The sequence below is a fragment of the Furipterus horrens genome, unplaced genomic scaffold, assembly GCF_987537825.1.
Source record: "Furipterus horrens unplaced genomic scaffold, mFurHor1.1.pri manual_scaffold_1, whole genome shotgun sequence".
NCBI lineage: Eukaryota > Metazoa > Chordata > Mammalia > Chiroptera > Furipteridae > Furipterus > Furipterus horrens.
Window position 1 is genome coordinate 207,350,219 of NW_028327171.1, and position 16,768 is coordinate 207,366,986.

General features: G+C 42.3%; 1 protein-coding gene across 1 annotated transcript in view; it reads right to left on the bottom strand.

Annotated features, from left to right (window-relative positions):
- Positions 1-836: 836 nt before the first annotated feature.
- FARSB (phenylalanyl-tRNA synthetase subunit beta) overlaps positions 837-16,768 on the bottom strand; it is a 52,260-nt gene continuing 36,328 nt past the window's right edge. Inside the window, exons 16-17 of the mRNA XM_090284596.1 lie at positions 14,052-14,207; positions 837-1,111 (exon numbers count right to left, since the gene is read on the bottom strand). Coding sequence (XP_090140722.1) covers positions 960-1,111; positions 14,052-14,207 — 308 coding nt within the window. The 3' untranslated portion in view covers positions 837-959. The remainder of the gene's footprint in view (positions 1,112-14,051; positions 14,208-16,768) is intronic.

The window sequence follows — 16,768 nt, forward strand, 5'->3', positions numbered from 1 at the left end:
TTTTACAATTCATTGTGTTTCACATCATCTCACCAGTAACTGAGCACTGTTCTCCAACATTAGTCCCAGCTTTTTTCAATAGATGGTACCTACTGGAGGATTCTCGAGCAAAGCAGGAGAGTCAATTAGGTAAGCTGAGGCAGGCTGGCAGAAGTGTCACTTCAGGGATAATCTAATGCCTCCCTATAAACTAAGACAGAAATTAATAGCTCAAGCATTTAAAACAATGACTTTGATTTTAGAATATAACGATTACAGTAAAACGTATGGCCTCGGGCACTGAGTTTTTCATTGTTTCCTGATGTTCAAACTACACCGACACCTACAAGTCCTTTCTAACCCTTCTAGCAGAACACATCGGTGCTGCGTGTAGTCTAACTGCCTCAGAGTATCAGGTAGAGTAAAAAATACCGACATACGCACAAATATTTTGAATATTTGTGTTGATTTTTGTTTCGCTTTAAAATGACTTCAGAGGCTGTAACTGCTAGACATCACTGCCTCTTACAGGTTTTCTAAAGCTTTAGAAAATGAGGCCTAAAAACCCTCTGTTAGGCCGCTCTCCTCCAATGTGCGCTCTCACCCCCATCTCCTCTCACCCTGGGGGAGAACGGACCCCCCACCCCTTGCCGCAGACACTGCGCGGAAGGTGCAGAGCTCCGACGTCTGGGGAGCGTCTCTGACTTTCGGCAAGGACCCTGCCCTCCGCTGGCGCATTTCTCTGGCACCACTAGGCTCTTCCCAAACAACGAGGCATCACCCAGGCACCGTGACATCCATACTTGCACACGCACGCTGGCCTAACGCGGGAACGGGCAGTATCAACTCAAGGAGGAGACCTTGCTTTCCGCTTTATTCAACATCAGGGCACAAGGGCTGTTCTCGTGGGGACGACTAAACACCACCAGTGCAGGAGAAAGGGACAGTCGGGGAGAGAACCACATGGGAGAGACCCATCTTCATAAAAAGGGTTCAATGTTGATTTCCAGGGAGGAGCAGGGCATGGTCAGCTCGAATTTGGTGATGACGTCAGGATGAAGGACCCCTAGCTTCCCAATGCTCTGACCCCTGGCAAAGATCTCGGCACATCGCCCAGGGAAGAAAGCAGGGCCTGCAACACAGAATGAAAGAAAAATTAATGTTTCCCCTGGCAAAAAATGGCAACAGACATTTAATACTAAAAGCGCTCTAGTCCGCTTTTAGAAATTACGATTCTCTAAACCATGGACTAGGAAATGAGAGTGCGCCTCCCTCCCGCGTTCGAGTCCTAAGCAGCAGCACTGGCTGTTACCCCACGGAGCCCCCGTGAGGAAAGGCCGAGGCCCTGCGCTGGGGACCGCGGGTCAGGCGGAAGGAGGACGAAGGAAGGGCCATGGAAGGGCACAGTCAGCAGATGTCTTAGGGGAGCTGTGCCCAGACGCAGAACTGATCCGAAAAGACAAAGGGAAAGTGAAATGTAAAACCGAAGACCTTGCGTGGGAAGAACCTGTTTTGAAACAGGTTTTTCCAAAGGAATACTTGCTAGATAGAAAGTCTGCACTGGATTTTTCTACCTTATTAGAGAAACAGAGCCGCACGTCATCAGTAAAGACCTTGTCACCTGGATGCGACCCATGTTCCTGTCGGAAAAGGTACTTTCTAAGCAGTTCTGGAACACTGACTGTAAAGCCACAGCCAAGGCCAGCCCCAAACTAGTCTGGGCTGCCCCTGATTTATTTCAAGACAGGCAGAAAATTCTCTCTTCAGTTGCTGCCAATGCACAGCCATGTCTTACCAAACCAGTGACAGTTCTTGCGGTTTAAACAGCTAAAAACAAACAAGCAAACACACGGGCCCACTCCACGTTCACTAAATGACCAGGGCCAGAGAGGCTTATCAACACTCTGTACTCCACTGTCGTGAAAAAACAAACACGCTGACTCATTCCTCTCACCACCAACTTGAAAAAGGATCGGGCCCAGAGCTCCTGACTGATCCACCCAAATCATTTACTGGCTTTTAAACTATAAATACCCAGCAGAACTGGGCCACAGGCCTCCCGCCTGCCACTGCAGACCGAGTGCATTATTTATGAAAGCGTGAACTGCTGAGTCCCCACTAATGGCTCCAAGGTCAACATAATAAAGAAATACAGAAATGGGGGGGGGGGGGGTGCTACTGTCAGGTCAGCAGCAGCTATACCACAGAAAACAAGGCGATTACACGCATTTCCCGTCAGCACAGAGGATGTTTGTTTCTATTCCTCAAAAGTTTTAATTATCATTTTCTAAAAATCCCAAAGCAACCTGGTTGGAATACAAGGTGGTCTGTTTTTCATCCACCCCCCCCCCCCCGGAAACTACACAATTCTGCTTTGCTGTCTATTAAAGCAAGAATTTCAAAGAATTGTGTCTGAGGGTCCTAATTATTTGGCTACATGCACTAAGCTACACTTGGGAGAGGAGTGGGAAGAGGACTCAAAATAATGGAGAAACCAGACTGGACTGATAATGCAGAGCCTCAGTAAGAGAGAAGATGGCATATTTTAATTCTACGAAAACCTAACTGAAAAGACAATATCACTTCCCTTCCAAATAAAATAAATCTTCAAATGACAAGTGAAGTCTGGATAAACTTACTGATGGTAAGAGTCACAGAAGAGCTGCGGGGAAGCCACTTACCCCACGACCCACGGCCCCAGGCGCCCTCTAGCCCAGTGACCTGTGCAGCGACGAAGATCCCAGCAGTTCTCACGGGCCATTCAGAAAGGAATTCTCAAGACCTTCCCTGATACCCTTGCTATGTTTAAGATTCCTCACTGTACCAAAATCCTTCCTTTTATCTATCTTCAAATTCCAGTTTGATTGGGTTCACTTTAACTAAAGCATAAAACTAGACTATTCCGGAGTCTAAGCCAGATGTGCTAGTTCTGGCTGTTATCAAAATGAAGCCTAAGAGAAAAGAATTTAGAATTTTTACTTCATAAACTTTTTGAATCAGCACTTTTTAGCAAAGTTCAGTTAATATTCATATTCTTTAGTTAGCAAGCATGATAATACCAGCTATACCTCACTTCAGGAATTTGGACCAAACTTTGCTTTGTTCATTAAAAAGTTAGATATTCAATTAAACAAAAATATTTCTATCACTAATATAATTTTCTCTTTCCAAAGAAAAGCAAACTGAAATTCATATTATGCATTACTTAAAACATACCCAAGTGTGAGAATATTCAAAATGACATAAATATCAAACACTCTCGGCCCCGCACGGGGACCCACGGAGTCACTGGAGCACGCTGGCTGCCCGGGTCACACGCCCTCCCTGCAGAGGGGCTGCGTCATGCACCGAGGGCCCTCCCGTCCCGTGCGGACCCTCTCCTCCCCACCCGCAGGTTAAAATCAGCCCAATGATGGGATTCCTGCATAAACGCCACTTTACAGAAAACCAGACACTTTACCCTGTGAGGACAACTGAAACTTTTCTTGCCATTTTTTCATTTCTAACAAGGTCAGATTACGACAGAAACACTTCCTATGCTTTTCCTTTTCACTCCTCTGTTCAGTTAGAGCAGGACTGAAGGTCTCTTCTCCACACAGGAACCGAGAGGCATACAAAAGCGCCTTCAAGTTTGTAAGGGGTACAGAGAAAACCCAAAAATGTACCTACCACTCGACGCATGTGAACTGGAGACACTGAAAGAAAATTTTAAATTATGAAAACACCAGCATTTCTTAGTGCTTTTTAAGAGCTTTCATGGTTCAGACCAAACTTCACCGCAGCAGGGACCTGCTTCCCAGAAGGGCGGGCGGGGGAGAAGGGCTTCCCTCTCACACACGGGAACACGCCCTGCGCGCAGGCCGGTCCTTTACCTTGGAACACAGGCCAGTCAAGGAAAACGCTGGCCTGGGAAGGGGAATTCTAAAATTCAAAATCTACAGAGTACATTTTTCTTTTTTTTCATGTGTGGAGGCCCCAACAGAGTCCCTGGCATACTGATGTACCAAGATGCATAAATACAATTTTCAACCTGCGTCCAAAATGCGCCCAGCATAAAGCCTCTCAGCGCTTTCCCGCCAGCTCCTTACACCCATTAAACTCAGCTTCGCCAGCATTCATCCCAGTGAAAGGGTTTCCAACATGAAACAGACTGGGGTAAAATAGCATTCTCTGTTGAAATACATGTGGAAGGCCAGACAAAAGAAACACAGATTAAGCCCAAACAAGAATTTAATTTCCAAAACTTAGTGGGGTGTAAGTAAGTCCCTTAATTAAAGCTTTTGTAGCACCTCCTCGAGGTCTGTAATTGTCTCTGTGCTCAGGCGGCAAGACCACTTTGAGGACCTCGGGGGTGACTGGGCGGGTAACCCAGTACAGCATCCAGCCTTTAGCACATTTTCTGGCTAATTGACCTTCAAAGAGTTTGGGAGCCCCCTCTCCTGCTCACTGCTAAAGACTTTCCACAATTTCTTTTTGCCCCCGTCTTTCTTTTAGAGTACTATTCCAGGACCAAAGTTTGGGATAAGCTTTCCACAGAGACTCACTCCTGTAACTTTATGAAGCATCGGAAGCAGGAGCTTAAGGCGGTAACTGAGCACACCCCTAATCTGAAAGGTTGAGGGTGTTATCGAGCATGAGACGCTTAATTCCTTAAATCTTAAACCCCCTGCCATGAATTATATTCAGCTAATTCATCTGGTACTTCGTTTAGTCCACATCTAATTCACCTACTAATACATTTTACCTTTTCCCTTCCAGCACATCCCTAATACATGCTTTGGGGGGTTAAAATTCACATATTGTAACTTCCTGCAATCTGGTGCTTTAGCACCCAACTTTTCTACAATAAAAAGATAAAATAAAGAGGGCAGTGAATACGAGAAAAGGAATGTCTGTCTGTCACCTATGTTTTAGCAAATAATAGAAACTACAATCATGAGCTTAATTTATTACCAACAACCATATACGGGTCCCCAATTCAGGGACAAAATACAAAATGCAGAATTACATAGATGCATAAAGGTCTCTGGGCCAAGTGAATGCATTTTCCATCTGCTCTGAATGACTGATGATGATGCAACATGGGGTGAGAGGAAGAAAAAACCATCTAACAGGCTGCCGTGGGCCGGCACCTACCCAAACCCTAGCCTTGCCACCCTGATTCTAATACAATCACAGATACATAAAAGAATGCATTCCACGTTCCAACGCCATCCTAGGAATTCACACGAAGGACATAAAAAAATAATCCCCAGTGTTCCCTTCTGTGGGGAAGCCGGGGGTGGGGGGCAGTGCCCAGGGCAGCGTGGCGCAGAGCTGCAGCCCCCATTTCCCACCCAGGACTTCCCCCACTGCCCTCCAGTTTTCGGAGACTGTAGTAACCGTAACTAATGCTGCTGCCAACACTTCAACCTCACTTTCCTTTCCTATACAATGTTAATTTAAAGGAAAGACAAAATATAAGGCTTTAAAAAGAAACTGAAGACACCCTTACACCATACACGTAAGCATGGTTTATTTTCTAAAGTAGTTGTTCTCAAAGCGTTAGAAGCGGCAGTTTCCTGAGGGCACCAATGGAATCGCACACTGAGGGGAGACCCGGGAGGACAAGGCACAATGCAGGTAAGAATTAACTTAAATAAAAGAGCTTAGGTGAATGAGGAGGAAAAAATGGCATAACTACCAAATATAAGCATACACAGTTTTTCAGATCTTAGTGCACTTCCGGTTGGAAGAAAATTTCTCTGCAAAGACCACTTAATTTGTAAGTAGAGACTGAATAATTTCTAATTGGTAATATAAAACACCCATTTCCCGCCAGATGTATACATTCTTCACCTTACATCTAAAGTGAAATATTTACGGTACCTAGTCTTTAAAGAAAGGGGACCTAATCCCTTGAGTTTAATGGCTATCCTTCATCCCCTTCTGAAGATCAAAAGAAAGAAAATGCCCTTGCACAACTTCACAGCGCTAATCCCAACACACCTGCAGACACCATTAACTCTTCCAGTGAAGGACCTGACACGAGGGCCCCAGCACCTCCTCACCCCGCTGCATGGCCCTTGGGGAGCGGCCCGCGCTCAGCGGCGTCCGCCCACGGCAGCCTGGAGAGATCGGTGCTGGGCACAGCGGCTGGAGCCAGCAGAACTTTATTTTTAAAAAGTCATCAGCAAAGCCCAGGCTAGCTAGTCTTCTAACTAATGGAAAAATGTCTTCAATAAAGAATCTTTTTAAAATAGATCACCACAATCAGCTTATGACTAAATGTTTAAAATCATAACTCTAAAATTCCCCAGTTTTACTTTGTCTAGAAAAATGTATAACTTACTTCCATGGCTATCCCTTTCTAACATTTCTTAAGATCGATTTAAGTCTAACTTTAAGTGTCTCTCAGACACACACACGCATGCGTGCTCATGTTTCACAACCTGAAGGAGGGCAGGAATGTTAGAATTTAAATGTGACCAAGAGGGGCTGGGCTGACTGAGGAGACTGTCATGGCAACTCTGACGCGTACTCGCACATTTCTTGAAATGTTTCTCAAGGAGAGGGTTGAACGATAGAGGTCTTAAAAAATAAAATCCTCACCCGAGGATTACTGACTTGAGAGAGAGAGAGAGAGAGAGAGAGAGACAGACAGAGAGAGAGAGAGAGAGAGAGAGAGAAACATTGATTGGTTGCCTCCCATATGTGGGGATCAAACCCAAAACCTGGGTCTGTGCCCTGACAGGGTGTCAAACCCACAACCCTTCTGGTGAATGGGATGGTGCTCCAACCAGCTGAGCCACCCGGCCAGAGCTAGAGGTCTTTTCTTGAGACAGAGACGAAAGCAAGCTGTATCTTTGTAACCACAGATCTGAGGACCTTGCTCTGATGTGGACCAGACTTTTATTCTTACCCAGTTTCAAATACCCCCATGTTTTCTCCTGAATATGTTCAATCTGATTGAAGAGCTTTTATAAATCATTTCATCTTTCAGAGATATCAAATATCATAACATTTTAGATGTTTCTTCATGTATTCAAAAGGCGTTTACCATAAAACAAGATAAATTTAAAGAGTCACAGCAATTGCTGGAAAGCAGCATGTATCACAGAAAGTCTACAAGGCACACAGGAAAATACAGAACTAGACCTGCTCCTCCTATGGACTCAGGAGAAATTACAAACAGGTATGCCTTTTAAATGCAAGCGCTACAGGGTGGGGAATTCCTGCCTAATGAGAGTGGGAGAAACTCTCCTAACCATGACTCAAAGTCCAGAAGCAATAAAGAAAAACAAAATTAATAAATTTTACCACTTAAAATTTTAAAAATCTACATGGCAGAAACATCATAACAAAAGACAAAAGAGAACATAAAAACAGGTGACTATATATCAGGAAAGGTTAATATTCCTAATACATAAAAAGTTTCTAAAAATAGAGAAGAAAAAGAACAACAAACCTAAAGAAAAAATAAGCGGACATATGAACAAGCAATTAGTTCACAGAACGTAAAATAAAAATTGCATGAGAATATGTTTACTTGCTCATAATAAGGGAGATCCAGTTAACATACAACAGACACCTTCTCCCGCCTGAAAGGCCGGCAAAAAGGAGAGAAGTCTGACAGCCCAGCCTGCGAACAAGGCTCTGGGGAAAGGTGCACGCCTGTGTCGCTGCGGGGTCTGTACGCTGGAACCACGGGTCCCATGGAGGAGCGCTTGGCAGTATCTAGCAAAAAGATTCATTTACTGTTCGTCTTAATAACCCCATACCTCCAGGAATCTGTCCCAAAAAGCACTAGCAAAAGTTCCGAACATACACAAGGCTATCCCTTACAGCATTATTTGTAACAGGAAGGACTGGAGGAAGCCTGATGCCCACTGACAGAGAATCAGCTGGATGAACTGTGCTCTCCATGGAACCAAAGGACAGGGGGGAGGTCCCACAGGCTGCTACAGTACGGCCTCCAGCTGAGAAAGTGGAGAGGAGTGATTATATTTTTTTTAAAAGTATAGAAAAATAACTGAAAACTACTTATATTTTTTCCATAACCTATAGCTGCAGGGAGGGAACAGTGTGAAGGGAATAAAGATGGAATTCTCTAAACATACTTTATCTGGTAGTATAGAGGGTGGGGGAAAAGTAGGTTTACAGTTGTTCATATGGAAAATAATGCAATAAATAATAATACAAGAATAAACTGTTTCACATACAACAGTAAACCTACTTTTGCCTCACCCTGTATATCCTAAGTACAAAAAGACTTAAGATAATGCTTGAACTATTTTTATACTCCATTGTCAGTAATACTACTGATATTATTTTGAAACTTAGATGATAAATGTAGACAGGGCAAACACACACACACACAAAAACAGAGACCCAAAGGAATCAGGATTGTTTTTACACAGAGTAAATAAGGTCAGGAAGCTTAAAAACTTCCAAACCATTTTTTCTTTTAAACCTAATGCCTTCATAGAATGTCTTTGTTGATGGTACCTAAATGTGGACATGCCATGCAGAACGTTTTATGTAAATCAAACCATAAATGGAACACCTTTACTTCAACAAGTGATTCGGCATGTATATCCCAAGCTCACATTACACTGAAAACCAGTGTGAAGACCAGGGAACCATCACAATTTCACCCATCATTTTTACCTTCTGAAATCTTTCACAGCTGTCCTGAAAGAGGAAAAAGGTCACGACCTACAGGTCACGTCAATAATCATTAGGTGTTACTGTAACAGAAGGTATCTAAATAGCTGCTGTGGGTACATTTGGTGCAGGATTATGTGCGTATTACTTACAAGGTTACTTTTCATTTCACAAAATGAATTCTGAGCAGCATGAAAACTAGAGTTGTCAAAACTAAAAGTTCTAAAACTTCTGTCCATCAGAGATCTTGTCTCAAGTTAAATTGAAGTCTTCTGTAGAATTGTAAATAAACTGAAGTAGGCAACAAATTAAAGGGGAAAAAAAAGACACCCTTACGTCACTGTACAGCCAATCCTACACAAAGCCACTGCCTTCTGAAAGAAATGGCTTTTGCCACTGATTTGCCCAGAAACCACATAAGTGTTCTAAACACAAAAATGTGGAAAATGTTCCCTGCCCAAAGTGGTTTGTGAAAAGGATAAATGCACTTTAACATACATAATTCAGTTTGCAACAAACCACAAAAACAAAGGGGAAGAAGCCTGGGAAGGAGCATATACATGGGCAGTAATAACCTGATCAGATGCCACTAAAACACTCTGAGTTGAACACTTTTAAGACCCTCCAAATGCTCTACGGTCCGCTAAAAAGTGAAAGGCTCTTCTTTCTTTGTTTCCACTCAACAACTGCCCTTACTCAGTCAGCAACGTGGAGTCTGCCTCCCTCCCTTTATATTAATGGCAAGAGTGCTCAGCAAACGAGAACTACGTTTAGGCTAAGCGACCTCAGCAGAGGCTCCCCACACTGCCGAGGGTGGCCGCCTGCGCAATAAGCAAGCTTCCACGCCAGCGTCAATACAACTCCTCGGGATCAGTGTGATGATCAATCAGACAAGTCTCCAGATTTCTCTTACAGTGAACAGGGCCAAGCTCCCCAAAGGGGGATCAAGTTCTGTCCCACTCACCCCTACCTCCGAGCAAAGCCGCACAGAAGGAAACGGGCGGTGTTCATTAGAAAGGACAGAAAGAAATGAGGCAAAGCTGCCAGTGGACTGACATTAGCAGGAATCTCTGGTGAACGGACTTAGCCCAAAAATAACTGCAAAGCCACCAGGGATTTTTAATTATTAAAAGGTAAACCATATGCCACTGTAACAGAAGACAACTCAGCAATCAAGAACGGTAGGAAACGGTAGTTCTTAATCTCTTTCTACTTACTTTTTGATAATGAGAAGACCTATTCTTAGCAGAAAAAGCTACATGCAAAATTATAAATTTCAATTTAAAAAAAATGATGTAGGTAAACACACCCAACAACCAAATTCTGTGTTTACAGACTTACTCACAAGATACAGCTATATGATACATATATGAAGTTCATAGGCTTACGAAATTTTAGATGAAGAACTAATACTGATTTATTTTGACAAACCACATCTTTAGGTTTTAATTTAAGCATTAAAAAAAAAGGTAATTGTATTTGCCATTAGATAATCAAAATAGACTTAGAAATCCCTAAAAGAAATGAGGAACTATTATTTGCAGTGACACTAATTCTCTTCAGCTTGATGGCTCTTACAGAAATCATCCCGAGAAAAATGATGTAGCCAGCACTGGTGACAGACACTGAAAGGAAATACTTGTCTTTTTTCAGAGAAAGCCAGTCAGATATACTGAAATACGTACTGATCCCGACCACACATATGTATAGAGAAGTTGTACCAAAGCTTCTCAAATTCATAAATCTAGGATTTTTCATACATGTAAAAACTTTAAAACATTGCAGTACTCTATTATGATAATCAAAGTGAATTCAAAAGGAAACACAAGCTTGACTCTGTCCCTGTATGTAATCAGAAACCATAGTAACAATTTGGCCTAAAAAACTAACATACAGATCATAATTGGTTACAGCTTATGAATGTATCTTCTAATAAAAAAATACACTCCAAACCAAAACACCAGACGGTTACATATTAGGGAAATTAAGTGCTAAGTATCATATTGTTTTGGTGCTAAAATAAATACGTAGGATTCAACTTACAGTATCATAGGTTTAGAAGGATTAAAATCTGGCTTTAAAAAAGGAGATCAATACATATTAGCTGTATCATAAAAGGTTCCAAGTGGCAGGTATCATGAACTTTTCCAAATGCTGAATGCTGTAGCTTCTACCTTCCTAAAGTTTGTTAAATCAGTCTTCCCCTTAGTACAGCTACGGCCAGCACTCAAGTTCAAGTCCTCATTCCAACTGCTCTAGGATACACTGCAACACCTTCAGCCTTCTCTTCACCTGTACTCTATGCAACCCAACCTGCATATTGTTGCCAGATTAATCCCTCTGAAGGACAGATCTAGTCATATCGCTCACTTAAACAAAATAAAGAATCAGCTCTAATATTTCCCTCCTTATTAGCTAAGAGTCCTTATTCCAGCCTTCAAAATCTACAGTCCTAAGCTGCTTCCTCACCCTACAGTCAAACCAAACTGCACTAGGCCGTTCCCCATCATTTTTGGCTTTGCCCGCGTGCTCTGCCTTGTTTCCTCTGTCTCCACTGTCCTTCTTTCAAAGGCCATGGAACGCCCCAGAAACGCGTGAGTGCGCTCCCAGGTCCCGCAGGAAGCCGCGCCGTCTCCCTGTCTGGAGGCCCCGCGGCCGGGGCCTGCGTCCCGCTTCTCCTCGCCTCCTGAAGCCTGCCTCGTGGCCGGGAGCCCCGATTCTTCTCGGCAATAAATGTCTCAGGAGCTCACTGAGGCAGGAGAGCCCTCATAGTAAGATGCTGGTTTATGGTTTATGGAAGCATCATTAATATAGAAGTTACATATACAAGTATCAATCCACAATAAATTATGCTCCAACTTACCATTTCAGCTCTTTACAACCTTCCAAGTAAGAAAAAAAATTAGACCGCAAGTACATGGCATAATCTGTTTCAGGGAACTGATTTTTATCCAGCTAATCTGTTTATGAAGTAAGACTTCTTTACCTTCTAGAAGGTAAAGAAGGTATGTCACATCACCTTTCGGGTTGCCATTAACATGGATGACCTTAAAGCAGATCTCAAGGCAGAACTCTTGAAAACTAAACTGGCAAACAAGTAATGACAAGAGAAAAAATTTCTGAGCTGTCCTGAATTAAACTACAGCAGACCAGAGGAGGAGAAGACAAGGAGAGTTAATCCGTTAATAGCCACTGGTCAAAACCAGCAAAAGGCTGCTCACAATTTCAGCTCTTATCAAAAAAGAACAGTCCACCAACAGACACTACCACATCTTGCTTGTGCGTAAACTTCCTCAACTGTTGGCTACAGCCCATCCAAAAGCATCAAGTACAGTGATCCCTCACTTATCGCAAGTATTAGGTTCTAGACCCCGCCCCCGTGATAGGTGAAAATCCGAGAAGTAGGAGCCTTACATTTATTTTAGTATTTACTGTACAGTACCGTGAAAAACCCGCGATAAATAATTAAATGATATTCTTTAAAATCCCGCAATACAGTGAGGCCGCGATAAGTGAACCCTGATATAGAGAGGGACAACTGTACCTCTTCCTTCCAGACCCTGCATCTACCCCAGAACTTGCCCTCCTTCACCTTCTCTCATCCCCTTATCTGTCATCCAAGTAAATGCTTATAAACAACTTACACCTTTCTTCCCCAAACTCATGATATAAAAGAGCCCCATCAACCCCAGGACCTGGTCCTCTTTCTGGCTAGCATACGAGGGGTGGACCCAAAAAACCCGCAACTATATTCTAGAAGGCGGGCCCCTTGGAGTACACGCTTCCCCTACTAGATCAGTGTTGTAGGAACCCATCTCTATCAGTGTACCAGCTGGCATTGCTGTGAGAGGCTGCGTTCAGCTTCGGTGAGTTTTTCTGAAGACTTTCAATGCTGCCCATTTTATGACGGGTGACTTACGAGTGCACCTGCCCACAATGTGGTGAGTGTTCAGCAGTTTTTGACCAAAAACAAAATGACCCCATGCCCCACCCTCCCTAGTCACCTGATCTCACCCCAAGCAACTTTTTTGTTTCCCCAGATGAAAGAAGTCCTCAGAGGGAAACGTTTTGCCCATGTGGAAAAGATGAAACAAAAAAGCACTGACTGGAAGGCATCAAAATCGACAAGTTCAAAAACTGTTTTGAGCAGTGGAAAAAATGTCTTGATAGGTGTATTGCTTCAAATGGAAAGTACTCTGAAGGTGACTGAAGTTTAAACACGAAAGAATACACAACTTTTTATAAATAAATTTCAGTTTGGGGGAGGCCCGCCCCCCCAATATGGCCCAATAAACCCTTTCTTTCAGAAAAACTTTCAGTCTCAAGTGTTTCTGTTCAACAGTAAAAGGAATGAGGAATGCAAGCTACTCGGGCTTGTGGGAAGCACACCGGGAGGCAGACCTGCGCGTGTGACCAGCCCGACTCAGTCAACCTGCTGAGCCCCGGTTCCTCCACGCATCATCCAGGAAACTGGACTTGATAAACCCCAAGACTCAGTTCAAATACTCTAGAATTCTATATGCATAACACTTCTCAATTTTTAAAAAAATTAGAAACAGATAATGCCACCAATCTTCAACCTAAAAGGGCACATATAGTTCTAGGTTATTGCATTTTCAAAGAAGTCTCCAAATAAAAACAAATTAAAACAAACCAACAGCAACAACAAAAATCTCAGGGAACTAAGACAAATAAATCTATGAGGAATTAAAAAAAAAAAAAACATGTCCCCCCAACCTCATACCAGAAGTAACTGCTAAATAACACTTAAAAAAAAGAATGTTCTATTAAAAATTTAAGAAGCCAAATATAGTTATAAAAATATTATCAAGTAAACAGTAGAAGCAAGTAGCAAAATATTTTTTTCAGGTTGTTTCTGCATCTCTTGCCTAACAAAATAAACCCAAGATTCAAGCTATAAGGATGAGAAGCAGAAATTTCAGAATTCCTCCGAAAATGGGAAACCAGGATATCAGGAGTACATAAACCCTGTCTGGTTAGCCCAACTTAAACTCTCCCACCCTTCCTCGGTCAAGTTTATGACCTGATTAACATGTGAAGTCTTTCAGAATAACTTCCGAGTTTTTCCTTTTTGGATACAGGTCACAGTTTGGCATCTCTCAGCTGCCAGTGCGGACGTCTGGGTTCACAACGGTGCTGGTGGCTGGGCAGTGCCAGTAACTAGGAGTTACCAACACGCAGTTGGAATGAAAGTGTCCCGTGCAGCACGAGAGCTCTGAACAGCATTTTCTTTAATGTGGGGAGGAAAGGGACATTTTCTAGGAGGTAGTAACAAGTAATTGAAATGAGGCTCTATCTCTTTCCTCCCCCCAAATCAAAAGCAAACAAAAAAACCCTGATCATAAACAGGGCTCAGCCTTCTCACTGCATCATCACCGACCCTGGATTCGGCAGCTCTGTCTCACCTTCTGAGGCTCTGATCGCATAGCCCCCCTTCTTCTCCCCGGGGGGCACATCAAGCAGCTGCATAATTCTGTCCAGGAGCCCGTGGATGACCTCAAACCCAGGATTCTTGTTGTAATAAACAGCACAAAGATGCCTGTAGTTTCTTGCTCCTACGTCTGAAAAACAAAAGCATTAGTTATAAGGCCATACTGACCATTACTTAAGAATCTGATTTATCCCAATACAGTCTTGGGCAAAGTCAACAAAAAAGAACCCTATTAGTAAACACACAGAGAAGTGTTGGACCTCAAATGCAAAACAAGATGGTTTTTCAACCACCAAATTCCCTGAGGTGTTTTTATTTGGGGTAGGCATGGAAATCCCTTGATACCGGCCCAGGAACAATAAGGCTTCATGGTGGTAGAAAGTGGTCCAAGTCTTTGCAAACAATTTAGCAACATACATCAGAGCCCTGAAACTTCACAATACTATACAAAGGAAATAATTCTAAATACAAAAGAAAAAAAAATAAGGCTTCATCTAAAAAGATATTATTTCTGCACAAAGCATTATTTCCAACTGTGAAATCAGACACCACCTAAATTGGGGAAGGAATGGCTAGATGAAATAGTACAATCACTCATCAGAATGCTCTGTGGCTAAAAAGCATCTTTATAAAGATTTATAATAGAGCTAGAGCAAACACTTGAAATAGTAAATGAAAGAAAAAGGACGAATATAAAATAGGCTCGAAAGCTATAAGGCAAAGCAGGGAGTGACTATGACAAAAGTTAGGATAGTGATTCTTCTAGGTAGAGGGAAGGCGGGGTCTTTACAAAGCTTACAATATTGTCAGTATTTCATTTCTTAAGTTGGATGGCTACACTAGTGTTTGTTGTACAGTAATCTTTTTAAACCATGTTATATACACTTTTCACAATTAAAACAGAAAAAAAGCAATATAGAAAGATAAGAATTACAACTCTGTCAATATAACCATAAGCCAAAAAAGCTCCAAGCACAGGGAAAAGACAACACAAATGCACTCACATGTTAATAGAGGTTATGTCTGCGCAGAAATAACATTTTTCCAAGTTTTATCTATTTTCTAGCTTTTTCTTGATTAGTCATATATTTCTCTACCTTGAAATTTAGAACTCAGAAACAATAATATTTTTTAAAAGGTAATATTGTTCATTTTCAACAGTTCAAATAAACCCTGACGGGTGAATGGATAAACAAATTGTGGTTCACCCATACAATGTACTTAGCAATAAAAAGGAACAAATTTGATACACTGACAACTTTGATGAATCTCAAGGGTGCTATGCTGAATGAAAAAGGCCGGTCTCAAAAGGCTACATACAACATGAGTCCATTTGTATGACATTCTGGAAAAGGCTGAGAACAGACAGTGTTTGCCTGAGGTTAGATGTGGAGGAAAAAAATGGACTACAGTGGAAAGCAAGAAGGGTTTTCAGGATGATAGAACTGTTTTGTACCTTGTAGTAATGGTTACAAAAATTTAAACCCTTACTAAAACATTTAAAAAAAAAAGAAGTGCCGTATTTTTTGGACTATAAGATGCACCTGACCATAAGATGCACCTAGATTTAGAGGAGGAAAACAAGAAAAAAAATAGTCTGAACCAAATGGTGTACTAAAATATTTAATAAAATAAAACAGAATAATATTTCAACCATGTAAAGTGAACAGCAGTCAACAGCAGTATTAAGAACCATCACCACTGTCATTAACAAATGAGGAGAGACTTTAAGGTTCAAGTACTCTTCAAGTTTTCTGGAAACCCCAAGAACTCATCATCGCTAGTGTCAGAACTGATGAAGCTCAGGTGCTCACAATCACTGATATCACTTTCTTCGCTATCGTCATACTGACCAGACGCCCTGAGATTCAGCAGTGAAGTGGGACATTTAAGCATCCCCAGGGGTTTCGCGTGGGCCCACCGCTTCCTCTTCCAGCAGCTGTCGTCACCACTGACATGACAGGTCAGGTAATACACATCATGGTCTGTGATGCAATATGTGCTCCATGAGACACACAGACATTTTCCCCCCACTTTTGTGGGGAAAAGAAGTGCGTCTTATGGAGCGAAAAATAGGGTACACTGCATATAAAGGTAGGCTCATATTCAATTTGATCATTTACTTTATAATGGGTATATACACTTATGGCTGTTTAATAAATTCTAGAGGCATCCACAGCTCTAACATAAATACTAAATAAATGTTGGTTTCACATCACTTTTCAAACTAGGGGGAAAAAAAGAACTAATGTCTATTAGGGAACAAACCAAAAATAAAAAGCTGCTTTATATTAGCATGTGCTGAGCAAAAGTTTTTCCGCAAGTTTATTCTGAGAAGGAAAAGTTCGGAGATGTCCTGAATTAAATTACAGCAGGCTGTAGGATGCAAGGAAGAGACGAGAAGGATTCATCAGTTTATAACGAAGGGGTGCAAACCAACAAATGCCTTCCTACATCCCTGCATGCACGCTGAAACTGCATGAGCTTTCAGGTGGCTATCCCCTCAATTATCTAGAGAACTGCCAACCACCAGAAGGCCCTGCATCCTGGCTACACACGAACTTTCCAAACTGCTGCCCACAACCAGTCCAAAAGCATCAAGTACTTACTTGTGGACTATGCGCCTATCCTAGAGCTGGCCCCCATTCTCCTTTTCCAGCCCCTCCCCCCATCTACAGCCAATGTACATTC